Here is a 15,537-nt window from a genome sequence, read left to right as displayed (position 1 = left end):
TTGGGCGTTTATTGTTTCCATTTCTTTCTTATGCTGGGCCTTCATGGCTTCTATCGTGGTCCTGAGCTCATCTATTTTTTTTTGTCAGTTTCTCTTCTAGAGTCTCGAATCACGACTTTCATTTTGATCACCATCTCTATGGTTATCTGTGAAATTATTTCTGTTTTGAATTTTTCTAGAGCCTGATTGGTCTCTTTTGTTACTTCCTGTGCTTTGAGTTCAGGGTGTCCTGGTGGTTCACTATTGGCCTTTTCATCCTCATTTGTCCTACTGTTTGCCATTGGTGAACTGGAAGTCTGTCTTTGTGTCTTGCTTAAGTGTTTTCCCATTTTAATTTTTGTTGTCGGACTGTCCTTGGTTTAATCTCTGGATTATCACCCAAATCTTCCTGATATAGTTGCGCCCTAGCTTCTGTGTCTCTAATGACCCTCAGATATTCTCATCTTCATAACATCAGAGAAAACAGCTCATCAAATCAACGGCAATGCTTTACCCCAACTAATACAATCAGCAACACATTAAGATCAAGCACAACTTGGACACTGACCACCTGTGGTAGTCACTAGTCTATCACCCTTAAATCATTTGAATTAAATTGAAATCAAGAAGCAGTCCAGAACATGTCTGCAGTGAACAAAATTTCAATATAGTGTATTTACCATTTAATGGCTCAGACAGAGCGAGGATGCAAGACCCCTGATCTCAGTTAGCTGATGGCTGAACCCCATGATGTGACTGACCTCAGGCTGCAATGCCCAGATTGAGTTCCCCAACCTTCTGAACTGTAGAACTCCACACCGTTCTACTACAGGATTCTCATGCCCTTTCTTTAAAGATGCTCAAAATTGGAAATTCAGAAAAATACCCTTGATGGCCAAGACTGCAGAGTGAGTCCAAAGACTAGCACAGTAAGGAGGCCTGAGAGTGCGGGATAGGGGGGTTGTTAGGGGAGTTATGGGGGTTCACGGGCGCCCATGCAGCTACCTTCCTGGTGCTTGAGCAATGGCGGCTGGGGCGGAAGAAGGCCTGGTTCTCCTTCCCGTGGTGGATCGGGGCCCAGGCTACCTCACATATCTTTTTAAATGGGGCTATTAGGAATTTTGCTTTACGTGACTGACCTCAGGCTGCAATGCCCAGATTGAGTTCCCCAACCTTCTGAACGGTTGAACTCCACACCGTTCTACTACAGGATTCTCATGCCCTTTCTTTAAAGATGCTCATAATTGGAAATTCAGAAAAATACCCTTGATGGCCACCTCTGCTTCTGCAGAGTGGGTCCAAAGACTAGCACAGTCAGGAGATCTGAGAGTGCGGGATAGGGGGGTTGTTAGGGGAGTTATGGGGGTTCACGGGTGCCCATGCAGCTACCTTCCTGGTGCTTGAGCAATGGCGGCTGGGGCGGGAGAAGGCCTGGTTCTCCTTCCCGCGGTGGATCGGGGCCCAGGCTACCTCACATATCTTTTTAAATGGGGCTATTAGGAATTTTGCTTTTGTTTTGTTTGAGACAGAGTCTTGCTATGTAGTTCAGGCTGGCCTTGAACTGTGTAGCCAATGTGGCAATCCTCCTGCCTCAGCCTCCCAAAGGATTATAGACCTGCACCACCACACTTGGTAGCTATTAGGAAAATTTCAATCACATATATGGCTTATATTTTTGTTAAATAGTTCTGGACTACAGTGTTGGAGTCAGGTGGCTTTGGTAGAATCCTCTTTGTAGAATATCTTTGCTTTACTGTTCCTGGTGTAATAGTACCTACCTCTGAGTTATTAGGAAATTAAATAAAGCCCTTAGTAAGAAGAAGCTTTTGAAACGTTTGCTGACACCAGGTGTGATAGTACGAGGCAGGAGGATATATGCCAGCAGTTTGTGGTCAGCTTGAACTGCATAGTGAGACTGTCTGAAAAAAAAAGTTTGCTGTTTTTTGTTTGTTTTCTTTTGTTTTTTCAGTATCTGGGATCGTATTCAGGACTTTGCGCTTGCAGGGCAAGCAGCGATGCCACTGAGCTAAATCCCCAACTCTGCTATTTTTTTTATTAGGTAAATCACTTATATTTTCTGAGCTGCATTTTTCTTTTGTGCTAAATTAGAGGCTACTCTGAGAATTCAGAGGGATGATGCAGGTAAAAGTGTATAGCTCTGGCATCCATCTGGTAAATAGCATTATACTTTGTTTTAATCTAACAGACATCCAAATAGTTTTTTGTGTCTCCATTCAGAAAGGGAAACTGAGGCCCAGAGAGAGACAGAGGTCCCAAAGGAAAGTTTTTGTAGAACTCTTATAGTTCCTTTGAGTTTGGCCCTGGATGAATGGACATGTATGATAACCATCAACATATCAATGGCCCTAATTTTTAAAAAACCTGCCCTCCTTTAGGATGTGTGCCTCAAACAAGTAGATGCAGATTCTCATGAAATGATTTCCAGAACGTTGAAAGTCATCACAGTGGATCTTCAGTGTTTTTGTGTTTGTTTGTTTTGGTACTGGGGATCGAACTCAGGACTCTGTGCTTGCGAGGCAGGCTGTGGCACCACTGAGCTAAATCCCTGGCTGGGTCTTAAATGTTTAGTTGCTGACATATAAAACTTGGGGTTTGCATGCAAATCTGGATTTGTAACTTTTTTTTTTAAGTGGAAGAGCTGACCACACTCTAAATCCACATTCCTGCTAGCCAATAGTCAGCTGAAGCTGATACTTCTTCCTTTAGACAAGATTATGTCCCAGTTGCCTGCTGTCCTCACCACTCTCTGTTCTCTGAAACAGAATGCTGTTTGTATTTACTTTTGCTCTCAAATTGTTTTCCTTGGAGGTGATATTTTTCTCTTTTCTTTTCAGAGGTGGAGAAAGAAGGTCCTAGTATTTGTTATACTTGCTGGCTTCGAATCTCCTGCCCAGCCCCTTGACAATTGAGTTTGTCACCTGAGTGAACCAGTAGCAGGCAGGCAGTTTTCAGTCACCAAACTCTGCTGCAATGGTGTTGTGAACTGCTTCACTGGGGAGGGGACCATTAAACTGAGATTCCAGAAGTCGATGTAGAGGTTTTCCTCAAAAGCTTTAGTAGAAGGCACTGCCTGTGCAAAGACATAGAATAAGTGGGAGCAAAATTTTGTGTAAACTGCAGGGTAGATGAGGAGTGGTTGAGATCTGCAGAAGACATGAGAGATGAGATTGGAAGATTGGTGGGATAGTAAGTCATAAACATCACAGAGTTCTGTGTTTAAAAGTCCTTGCCTTCTAGGTAAAGAGAATGAAGTCTTAGGGTATTTGCAGTCATGGAATGTTGGATCTCTGGTCCATTTCTTTACCTTACTGGAATCATAGAATATAGAGATGGAGGGAGGGAGCTCAGAGATCTATTGAAATTATGGAATGTCAGAATGGAAGAGGCATTCAAAGTTGAAAAAATCTAATTCAGTTGTTCTAAACACTTAGCAAGCTCTCAGAATCTGAAGAAAATCATATTTCTTCCTAGAAAGAGGCTGCAGTAGTTTGGTGTGCAATTTTGGATGATTTATGTATATCCTTAAATCTACAGAGAGCCCCCATGTTAAATTTTAAATATATATATATATTTAAAAAAAATTCTTCTGAATTTTGCAGATTAAGAAATCAGCATGCCAAAAGGTGAAGAATTGTTCCAACATCAAAAATACACTAAGTATTTTCATGAGGGCAGAAGTCTTTTGACATTTATTCCAATGCTTTCATCATATTAAACTTTTTGTTATTGGAGTGTGAAATCGCTTTGAGAGTGGGGCACAGTTTGTTCGTCCTATATCATTTAGATTCCAGCACAGGGTCTGTCTCCCAGAGAATCCTAAGTAGCAATTAAAGGAAAGAGGAAAGCATGGCTTATAGACATATCTATGAAGGGGATCTCTAACATGATTCTCAGACCCTTACAGAAGTTTTTGTGTCTCTGATGGTATACTGTTGCAGGAGGCAGTGGAAAAAAAGCCTAGATACTTTTTAAAACTTTTTATTTGGAAGTAATTATATATTCATAGAGAGTTGCAAAAATAGTACAGGGAATTCTCTCCTACTCTTCACCTAGTTTTCTCCAACAATAAAGTCTTTCATAACTATAGTAAGTATATCAAAAGCACGAAACAGGTACAATCCATAGACCTTATTTTTATGATTTTTCCAGGCTGGCTTGTTTTGTTTGTTTATTCGTTTGTCTATTTATTTGGTGGTACTGGGGATCAAACCTTCAGGTGCTCTGCCATTAAGCTACATTTTGGCCTCTTTTAATTTTTTAAAAATTTTGTGACAGAGTCTAGGTGTGGTGGTTCACACCTGTAATCCTAGCACTTGGGAGGCTGAGGCAGGCAGATCACCATGAGGTCAAGGCCAGCCTGAACTACATAGTGAGACTGTCTCACACACAAAAAAAAATTGTGATGGGACTTTGCTAAGTTATCTGGGTGGGACTAGAACTTTTGAGCTTCCTATGTCAGCCTCTCAAAGTGCTAGGATTATAGGCATGTGCCACTGTGCTCTTCTCATTTTCAAGTTCTACATGTGCTTGTTTGTATGTATGTGTTTATAGGTCTTGCAGTTTTATCACATGTAGATTCATATACCTATTACAATCAGTATCAGTATCTAGAATGGTTTGATCACCGAACAGCACTGATATCTCTCTAGTTGTACCCATTTTTTTCCATACTCTTTTTTTTTTTTTTTTTTTTTTTTTTGGTACCGAGGATCAAACTCGGGACCTTGCTCTTGTGAGGCAGGCAGCGGAACCACAGAGCTAAATCCATACTCCATTCCTAACCATAGACAATCACTAGTCTGTTTCCATCTGTATAATTTTGTCATTCAAAAATGTTATTTAAGGCTGAGCATGGTGGTACACACTTGTAAACACAGCCCCAGGGAGGCTGAGGCAGGAGGATCACCATGAGTTGGAGGCCAGTCTGGGCTATATAATGAGTTTGAGGCCTGCCTGAACTACATGGTAAAACTCTGTTTCATCCCTCCTCCCAAATGTTATATATACGAAATCATACAGTATATAATATTTGGGTATTGCCTATTTTTTTTTAAAATCAGAATAATTCTCTGGAGATTTATCCAGGTTGCTGAATGTAAATATTCTATTCCTTTTTATTACTGAGTAGTCATCCATGATATGGGTGTTTCACAGTTTATTTAGCCATTTACCTGTTGGAAGACATTGGATTGTTTTCAATTTAGGGATATTACAAATATAGTTGCTGTGAATTATTTTATGATGCAGATTTAGGTAATCATTTAATCTTTCAGAGTCTGGGAATAATAATACATACAAAAATGACTCTGAAATACCTAATGGGTAAAGGAACTGGTACAGGGCCTGGCACAGAATATGCACTTAGTAATTAAAAAAAAAATGGAATAGTGAGCACATGTATAGTGGTTCCTCTGTTCATAAGCTTAAATTTGTTTGATACTTTGGGGGAAGGTGGTCACAGTTGTGTTTGTGTGAGGAAGATGGCCATGGTTGTGTTTATCACCTGATAAGGAGATTGTGAATGGAAGCAAAATTTTGTTGAACACTTTCGTTCAAGAACCGAATTATTTTTGAACAGAAGCATTAATGAACCAAGGTATTATTGTACTTGAAAGATCTATAGGTGTAGCTTAGTGGTAGACCATAGATTTAGTCCTATGTTCAATCCCCAGAACCAAAAGTACATAAATAGAAGTTTTACTGGGCATCGTGGTACACACTTGTAATCCTAGCACTCGGGAGGCTGAGGCAGGAAGATTGCTGTGAGTTTAAGGCTAGCCTGAGCTATATAGTTAGTTCAGAGGCAGTCTGGACTACATAGCAAGACCCTGCCTCAAAAAAAAAAAAAAAAGAGGAAGGCTGATTCAGGAGGATTACCATGAATCTGAGGCCAGCCTGGACTATATGATGAGTTCAAGGCCAGCATGAACTATATAGTAAAAGCCTGTTTCAAAACAACAGCAAAACATTTTAAAAGTTAGCCATTCTTAAGTTTACCTGATATGGATGAGAAATTGAGGTCTAGAGATTAATTAACTTGCTATATTCAGCAACTGTGCAAATATTTACCCTTTTGTGTTTGGCTTTTTTCACTTATCATAATGTCTTTAAAGTTCATCCACGTTATGCTGTTATCAGAATGTTATTTCTTCTTAAGGCTAATATTCATATATATATTTAATTCTATGAACTTTGTAGATTAAAGTTTCAAGATGTCAAAAGGTGAAGGGTTGTTTCCAAATCAAAAGCACAGTAAGTATTTTCACTTTATTCACTTGTCATGGTATATATTGGTTGTTTTCTACCTTTTGGTGATTGTGGATAATGCTGCTGTCAATATTGCTATATAGATATCTGTTTGAGCCTGTTTTCAGGTGGTTTGGCACATATATACCCAGAAGTAGAATTGCTGAACCATGTATTAATTTTATATTTAACTTTTGTTTTTTTTGGTACCAGGGATCAAACTTGGGACCATGCACTTGCAAGACAGCATATTTAACTTTTTGAGGAACCACCATACTGTTTCCATAGTAGTTTCACCATTTCTCAATGACCTGTAAGAATTCTAATTTCCCCACATACTTGTGCAAATGCTTGTTAGTTTGCATTATTTTTAAAAATGAAAAAATATATTTTTTGAGACAGAGTCTCATTATGTAGTTGAGGCTGGCCTTGAACTCACTGTGTGGCCTCAGCTGGCCTTGAACTCTCTTTCCTTAGTCTCCTGAAAAATATAAAATTTTAATGCATGTTACCTGTGATCAAGAATCAGATTTTCAGTGCTACGCATTGTGGTGCAGGACTGTAATCCCAGAATTTAAGAAGCTGAGGCAGGAGGATTGTTGAGAGTTCGAGACCAGGCTGAGCTACATAGTAAATTTAGGACCAGCCTACACTACATAGCAACAACCTGTCTCAACAAAACAAAGCGAAACACAAAAAAGTCAGATTTTCAGTAGAGTTAGTAATTCTGGGATTTTGTTTATACCACACACATTATTCCAGGAGGCCAGCTGGGATTACAATGAAGAGGAACCAATTTGAAATAATGAGAAAAATAAAAAGCCCCTAAGAAGTCAGGTGTGGTGGTGCACACCTGTCCCAGTACTCTGGGAAGCTGAGACAGGAGAATCCTAAGTTTGAGTTCAGTTTGGGCAATTCAGTGATTTAGCGAAACCTTTCATCAAAATATAACAAAAAGGTCTGGGGATGTGGCACAGTGCAGAGGCTCTGGATTCAGTCCCCAGTGCTGTGTGCTGTTTTTGTTCTTGTTTTTTAAATATCAGGTCTGTAAAGTTTGCTCAAGTTTCTCTGATGACTTTGCTCACTTCATTTTGTTAACCTATTTTATCACATATTTGGTTTTGGGATGAAGATCTACTCTATCTTTGATGTTTAATGAGCTGGAGATAACTGATCCAGAGTGCTTAATTTAGTTTGACTGTATGTGTAATTAACTCAGTTATTACTAATTCTCATACCTGGTAGGGTGTTGTAAATTTTTTTTCTCCTTTCACCAATTTCTAGTCTATTGTAAATCTCTTGGTTCCCAGTGAGTTTTAAGAAATTGGTTTTACTGTGGTGCTATACCAGTAGTGCTGCATTCCTCAATTATACTGGATTGATTTTTATCCCTTAAAAATGTATTTGTTCGTTTTGAATAGGATACATAGTGCAAGATTTAAAAGTAAAGAAAATTGTTATACTTCTGCTTTTGTTCCCTTCGCAATCCCATCTTAGTTATTACATCTGTTTCTTAGTTATCAGTTTTGAAAGATGTCTTAAAATGTAATATCTATATTATACATGTCTATAATCCCAGCACTCAGGAAGTTGGGACAGGAGGATTATAAGTTTAAGGCCAGCGTAGGATACATCGCCTGTGCAAGGCCAGCCTGGGCTACACAGCAAAACCTGTTTTAAAAACAAAAACAACACACAGGCATTGTGGCTATAATCCCAGAATTTGATGTTGAGGGAGGATTACCTCAAATTTGAGGCCAGCCTGATTTACAAAAACCTGACTCAAACAAAGCAAAAAACCCCCAAACAATCAAATTTAAAGCCATGGAAATTTTGAGTCTGTATACGTATACTGTCTTCTCTACTAACTTGTTAGCTATGTTATTTCTTTTTTTTAGCTATATTATTGCTTGACTCCTTTTAAACCATTTATTTCCAACTCCTTCACTTGCTTTTTGCAACCCTTTCCTAGCTAGCATCCTTTTTTTTATTTTTCTAAACTAACCTTCGCTTTGGAGATAATTTAGTTTTTTAAACATTCTGTTTCTGTTATCTGCCATTTCCTCCGGTTGTCTCATCATTTCTTAGAATTATTGCATTTTTGCTTTGATCTCTTTTTATTTTTACTTTTTTATTTTTTTGGGGGGTACCAGCAATTGAACTCAGGACCTTGCGCTTGTGAGGCAGGCGGTAGAACCACTGAGCTAAATCCCCAGCCCTCCATCTCTTTTTAAAATGTACTAAGCCCTTTGAGTTCATTGTGATTATCAGTTGTTTCATGTTAATTTTCTCTTTTCTTTCTGCCTTCCTTCCCCTTTCTCCTTCCTGCCTGACTGCTTGTTTGCTTTCTCTCTCACTTTCTTTCTCTCTTCCTCTTTCTTTCTCTTTCTCTCTCTTTCTTTCTCTTTCTCTCTCTCCCCCTCTTTCTCTTCTTTCTTTCTTTCCCTTTCATCTGTCATTTTTTTCCTTTCCTGCCTCCTTCTCGTTTTTTATGGTAATATATTTATATAGTTCCGGTGCTATTCCTTTTTTTAATATCTCATTTTTATTTCATGTAGTAGTTTTCTTTCAGAGTAAGTTATTTTATTGACTTTTAAATATAATCTTAAAGTCTCACTGCATAGCACATGGGGAATTTTCTTTCCATAAAAATACTAAAAATGGTTTAAATGTATCAGTTCTTTTTTACTACAGATCTTCTTTAAATGAAATAATTGCTGGGTATAGTGGCACACACCTGTAATCCCAGCACAAGATTGCAGTCATGTGCCACCATGCCCCACAAGAAAAAATATTTTAGATCCCATCCTCTCTACTTTTAAAAGAACCTCAGGGGGCTGGGGATGTAGCTCAGTGCTACCGTGACTGGTTCAAAGTCCTGAGTTCCATAAAAAAAAAAAAAGACCCCAGAGTCATTTCTGGGTTTTTAAATTAAATTTTATTTTATCCCATAGCCCCCTCAAGCTCTCTCCCCTTGCTATGTACAAAAGCTTTGTTTCCATTTTTTCTATTTTTACTTTTTTCTTGTTCCTTCCTGTCTTCCTCCCTTCCTCCTTGTTCCACTTCACATTTGAATACTTTCTTGTTTCCTAACGTCCATATATATTTTAGTCCTTATTTCCACTTTTCGTTTCTCATACCAGAGAAACAATGCAGTATTTAAATGTGTGTGTTCAGTTTGTTTCATTTTAAGAGTATGGTCTCACAGTCCATCCATTCAGCAACTCGTCAGTTGATGGACATTTGGGCTGTTTCCAAGATTTAGCTATTACACACTGCTGCTATAAACATGGGTGTGCATATATTGCTGTGGTATGATGCTTTTAATTCTTTCAGGAAGATACCAAGAAGAGGTATAGCTGGGAAAAATGGAATCTGTAGTTTTAGTTTTTGAGGAATCTCCACACTGATTTCTATAGTGGTTTTACCAGTCTACCGTCCCACCAACAGCGGAGAAGGGTTCCTTCTTCTCCACCGCCCCTCCAGCATTTGTTATTGGTTGATTTCTTTCTTTCTTCCTTTTTTTTTTTTTTTTTTTTTTTTTTTTTTTGACAGGGTCTCACTATGTAGTTCAGACTGCCCTGGAGTTCACTGTGTAAGCGAGGCTGGTCTTGAACTGGTGTCAATCCTCCTGCCTCAACCTCTTGAGTGCTGGGATTACAGGCATGCGCCACCACGCCCGGCTAATATCTTGATAGCAGCCATTCTTTCTAGAGTGAGATAGAATCTCGGCATTGTTTTAATTTGTATTTCACAAATGACTAGTGATGTTGAACGTTTTTTCATATATTTATTTGGTGTTTCTTATTCATCATCTGAGAAATGTTTTTTCATTTCAGATGCCCATTTTTTGCATTGGATTTTTAAATTTGAGGGGTCTGATTTTTTTGAGTTTTTTATATATTCTGGACAATATTCCTTATCTGAAGAGCTGGTAAAAATTTTCCCCACTCTGTGGGTTGTCTCTTCACTCTGCTGGTGGTTTCTCTTGCTGTACAATAGCTTTTTTTTTCTTTCTTTTTTGGTACTGGGGGTTGAACTCAGGTCCTTGCACTTGTGAGGCAGGTGGCGGAACCACTGAGCTAAATCCCCGGCCCTTACAATAGCTTTTTAATAAGATGAGGTCCCAGTTGTTGATTCTTTGTAGTATTTCCCATGCCAGCCCCATTTATTAAAGATGCTATTTTTCTTCCTGCAAAGATATTTGGCTGCTCTGTCAAAAATAGGTGGTTGAGTATTTCTGGAGTTGTTTCTGCATCCTCTAGCCTGTTCTGTTGATCCTCAGGTCTGTTCTTTTGCCAGTACCATGCTGTTTTTATCACCATGGCTTTGTAGTATAATTTAAAGTCATGAATCATGATACCCCTGCTTTGCTTTTTTGCCCAGAATTGCCATTGCTATTCTAGGTCTCTTCTGGTTCCAAAGAACTTTAGAATTGTTTTTCTAATTCTGTGAGATACACTGTTAGTATTTTGATTGGGATTGCACTGAATCTGTATAACAATTTTGGAAGTATGGTCATTTTCACTATATTGGTTTTTCCTATTCAAGAACAGGGAATCTTTCCATTTTCTGATATTCTCTTCAATCTCCTTTTTGAGAGTACCATAGTTTTCCATGTAATGGTCTTTTACTTTCTGCATTAGATTGATTCCTAGGTATTTCTTTTTTTGGATGCTATTGTGAAAGGGATTAATGTTTCTCTCTGTGAGTCTGTTATTAGTATACAGGAAGGCTATTGATTTTTAATGTTGATTTTGTATCCAACTACATCACTGAATTTGGCTATCAAATCTAAAAGTCTTTGGTGGAGTTTTTGGGGTCTTCTATGTAGAGTATCATGCCATCTGCAAATAATGATAATTTAACTTCTTCCTTTCCTATCCTTATTCTTTTTATTTCTTTCTCTTGTCTAATTGCTCTAGCCCAGAGTCATTTCTATCACCAAGGTCCTTTCAACATTTGATACCACATTTAGTTGAGGGCTTCTGTTTTTCTGAGTTTTCCTGATTTAACAAGACTTATAGTATAGTGCCATATTCCCACTCAAGGGTTTCAAGTTCTAAGCCTCAGACTGAGTCCCAGGCCAAGATGTTGAATGTCTTACCCACAGCCCAGAAGCCTCCTGCTTGCTTTAAGGTGGCCCTATGACTCTGGCAGTCACTTAGCTACCTTGAGCTCCAGTATCCTCATGTATGGAGTTGAGTTTAAGATCTTTTGCTTTTGTGGTGGTTGTGAGGATTAACTGAGATAATTCCTAGGATTGTTCAATAAATGTGAGACTTCCAGATCCTAATTTCTTTCCATTTTCCCCTCCTCCCTCTGGAATTTTTCACTGTGATGTAAGTAGATTCTCGGAATGAGATTTTTCTCAGAATCAGGCTTCCAGCAGCTGTTGGTAGGATGTGAGGAGTGGGGAAGACCTTTTGCCTTGCCATTGAGGGAAGCCCTTTGTTTCTAGTATAACTGCATATTTGAGGCAAGATTTGTCATCCTCCTCTTGAGATGAAAAGGGGCTACTTGTGCCATTTTCTAATTCAGGAGCCATGAGGAGATATATGGTGTCTCATTCCTGGATGCTCTTGAAGAAGGAACTGGTGAGGAGGGACAAAGCCTCTGGGGGGCTATTCCTGAGTGGATGATTGAACAGATGATCATTTTTAGGAAAGAAGAGGCAGGTATAGGAAGGGCTATGGATAATGGTATACAACCTGTTCATTTCGGAGCCACAGGCACAAAGGAAGGAGCTCCAGACAAATCTCATAAAGACTGAATTCTGATTCTTGTACTGTAGCTTATTATCCTCTGTAAACTATGCAAGCCCTGGGCCCCACTCTGCACCCTTGAGTCCTACTCTGTACCCACTCTTCCTGCTACTGAGAACCAGAGAGAACAAGATAGGGCGGCAACGTCAAGTTTTAGGATAAGCTCTGCACTCTAGAGTCATACTGCCTGGGTTTAAATCCCTAACACCTATTAGCCATGTGACCCTAGGCAAGTTACTTGGTTTGCTATGTCTTTGTTTTCTCCTCTCTAAAGGACAATGATAATAATGGGGCCTATTATGTAAGTTTACTATTGAAGATTAAATGAGTTAATATATATTAGAATAATGCCTGATAATAGTCAGTTGTACTGTCAGTCTTATTAATAAAATGCCCTCCCCATATTTCCTTTATTTATTTATTTTTGAGATAGTCTTACTGTGTAGTCAGGCTGGCCTTGAACTCACTATGTAGCCCAGGTTGGCCTTGAACTCAAGGCAATCCTTCTGCCTCAGCCTCCTGAGTGCTGGGATTACAGGTCTATACTACCATGCCTGGCCCAATATTTCCTTTAGATTTTTTGTTTGATTTGTTTTTTGAGACAGGTTCTCAGAATGCAGTCCAGGCCAGTGTTGAACTTGTGTAGTCAAGGCTGGCCTTAAACATGTGATCCTTTTGCCTAAGCCTCCTAAGTAGCTGGTTACAGGCATATACCACCCTGCCCATGTATATTTGCCAGCTTCTGAGGCATAATTGTTCCCCCTGTGGCCAGTTTGAAGCTACCAACATAATTTCAACTTTCAAATTTGTGGAACATGTAACAATTGTTCCAGCATACTGCTGCATTTAATCCTGTTAAGTTTTACCTTGTTTGGGCTAGGGGTTTAGCTCAGTAGTTCCACCGCCTGCCTTGCAGGCACAAGGACCTGAGTTCAATCCCCGGTACAACAAAAATTTTTTTTTCACCTTGTTGAGTGCCAGCAAACTTGCTGTTGCCTATTGAGAACAGATGGTTTCCATTAATCTTGTTTGCTTTGTTCCATAGGGTCTGTACCAGCTCACCAGGGATATCATAATGATGATCCGAGTGTGTAAGATGTTCCGCCAAGGCCTCAGGGGATTCCGGGAATATCAAATCATTGAGCCTGTTTACAGAAGAAACCCTATCTTCTCCTTCTGGGATGTAAGCAGCTGGGCTTAGTAGGATTATTAGGATGTAAGGGGGTCCAATAAATGGTACCCCACTTCCCAATCCATGCTTAGAACCAACTGAGAGAGAAGACAAAACATAAAACAGATGGGAGATCCAACTGTCACTTTGTTAGTGACAGATGTATATTGGAGAAGGTGTGGCTTGTATCATCTAGTTCTGAATCCCAGAATTAGCCAGCCTTTTGTGACGAGTGGCAGGCCAAGCTGGAAGAGGCAGGCATTTAGTGTAGTAATACAGTAGCAGGGCTTACTGTTCTGAGCTAAGGCAGAGCAGAATATGGGCTCAGAAGGGAGGAGAAGGGGGATGATCATGCTGTTTCTCCTTCCAGACTCACCAAGGAGTTTGTCCTTCCTCTATATGAAAGGAGAAAGGTTAGTAGTATTTTACTAAGACACTATACTCCTCTGCTTCTCTGTATAGAAAGAAACTAAGAAATGAGAAAGACACTTTCTCATTCCAACCAAACCTTCAAGAGCGAGAAGGAATCTAGGAGTCACAACAGAGTTGAGATTTTTTTACTTTTTTTTTTTTAATCAATACATGTTTGCAACACATGAATTTTACATTCAGCTTAGGGAGTAGGTGCATAACATATCTTGATTGTCTTTTATTCCATTTTGCCTCCCCACCTACCTCCTTCTACCTCTAGATCCCATTTCCCCATTTTTATTATTATTATTATTTTACTTCATGTTTATGATATATGTTTACATTTGCAGTGGATATTTGGTACATGTATATAACACATCTTAAATTTTTTTATATCCCTGACCTGCTTCCCTTGACCTTGGGTTTTTTGTTTTGTTTAGTTTTTGGTACCAGGGATTGAACTCAGGACCTTATGCTTGCAAGGCAGGCACGGTGCCACTGAGCTAAATCCCCAGCTTGCCCTTGGGCTCTTGAATCTCTTTCCATTTGCAAAAAATCTATCTCCCTGTTTCCATCCATCAGTTCTTTATTTTACTTTTTATTTATTCTTTGCCTTGCTCAAATGATAGAAACCATATGGTATTTAAGCTTGTGTGTCTGATTTGACTTAGCATATTTTCTATCTGTGTCTATTTTCCTATAAATGTCTCAAATTTATCCTTCTAGAATTTATCCTTCCAAATTTATCCTTCTAGAATACTAGCCAAGCGGTATGCTGTTATATATAGATACCACATTTTCTGTATCCATTCATCTGTTGATAGATGCACAGGCTGCTTCCAGGATTTAGTTATTATGAATTGTGCTGCTATAAATATTGATGTGCATGTGTCACTCTAATATGATGTCTTTTGGGAAGATACCTGGATGGGGAATAGATGTGTCAAATGGAATTTCTACTTTTTGGTTCTTTGAGAAATCTCTGTACTGATTTTCATAATGGTTGTACTAGTTTACATTCCCACTAACAGTACAGAAGTGTTCCTTTTTCATCATAGCCATGCCAGCATTTGTTATCATTTGCTCTTGAGGATTGCCCTTCTTTCTGGTATAAGATAAAATCTTAGTGTAGTTTTGATTTGCTTTACTCTAATGACCAGAGACGTTAACATTTTTTCATTGACCATTTGTACTTCTTCAGAGAAGTGTGTATTCATTTCTCTTGTCCTTTTATTTGGAGAGAGTCTAATTTTTAAGTTCTTTATATATTCTAGATATTAGTCCTCTGAGGAATAGCTGGCAAAAATTATTTCCTACTTTTTAGGTTGTCTCTCTCTCTTTTTTTTTTTTTTTTTGAGACCGGGTCTCACTATGTAGTTGAGACTGACCTGCAACTTACTATGTAGCTCAGGCTGGTCTCGGAACTCACAGCAATCCTCCTGCCTCAGCCTCTCCAGCGCTGGGATTACAGGCGTGCGCCACCGTGCCTGGCAGGTTGTCTCTTCATTCTATTGATTGTTTCCTTTGCTATACAGCTTTTTAATTTGATGTAATCCCAATTTGTTGATTCTTTACTATTTTTTTGTGCAACTGGGGGTTCTATTTAAAAAGTCTTTGCTTACCCCAATGACTTCAAGAGTTTTTCCTGTTTATTTTTCTTTTTGGGGGGGTACTGGGGATTGAACTCAGGACCTTGTGCTTGTGAGACAGGCAGTGGAACCACTGAGATAAATCCCCAGCTCAAGTTTTTCCTGTTTTATTTTCCAGTAGGTTGTGTTTCTGTTTCTGTTTTTAATATTTAGATCTTTGTTTTAATATATATGTTTTTAGTATTTAGATCTTTGAGCCATTTTTATTTTAGGTTAGTACATGGTGAGATATGGTTCAACTTCAATTTTCTGCACATGGATAGCCAATTTTCTCAGCACCCATTTTTTTTTTTTT

At 38.9% G+C, this 15,537-nt stretch overlaps 1 protein-coding gene across 7 annotated transcripts in view; it reads left to right on the top strand.

Annotated features, from left to right (window-relative positions):
• The window catches only part of Cnbd2 (cyclic nucleotide binding domain containing 2), a 64,136-nt gene that overhangs the window by 4,568 nt on the left and 44,031 nt on the right, over window positions 1–15,537 (top strand). For 5 of the 7 annotated variants that reach the window (XM_010639971.1, XM_010639968.1, XM_010639970.1 and 2 more), the window contains exons 1-2: window positions 11,642–11,843; window positions 13,057–13,194. In XM_010639971.1, coding sequence (XP_010638273.1) covers window positions 11,793–11,843; window positions 13,057–13,194 — 189 coding nt within the window. In that variant the 5' untranslated portion in view covers window positions 11,642–11,792. Of the gene's footprint in view, window positions 1–6,198; window positions 6,253–11,641; window positions 11,844–13,056; window positions 13,195–15,537 lie in introns of those variants that run through there. The other 2 variants (XM_019209950.2, XM_010639969.3) reach the window with 2 other exon arrangements.

Source organism: Fukomys damarensis, unplaced genomic scaffold, assembly GCF_012274545.1.
Source record: "Fukomys damarensis isolate Sample0158 unplaced genomic scaffold, DMR_v1.0_HiC HiC_scaffold_22, whole genome shotgun sequence".
Classification (NCBI taxonomy): Eukaryota; Metazoa; Chordata; class Mammalia; order Rodentia; family Bathyergidae; genus Fukomys; species Fukomys damarensis.
This window is presented reverse-complemented; position numbering and strand designations above follow the sequence as displayed.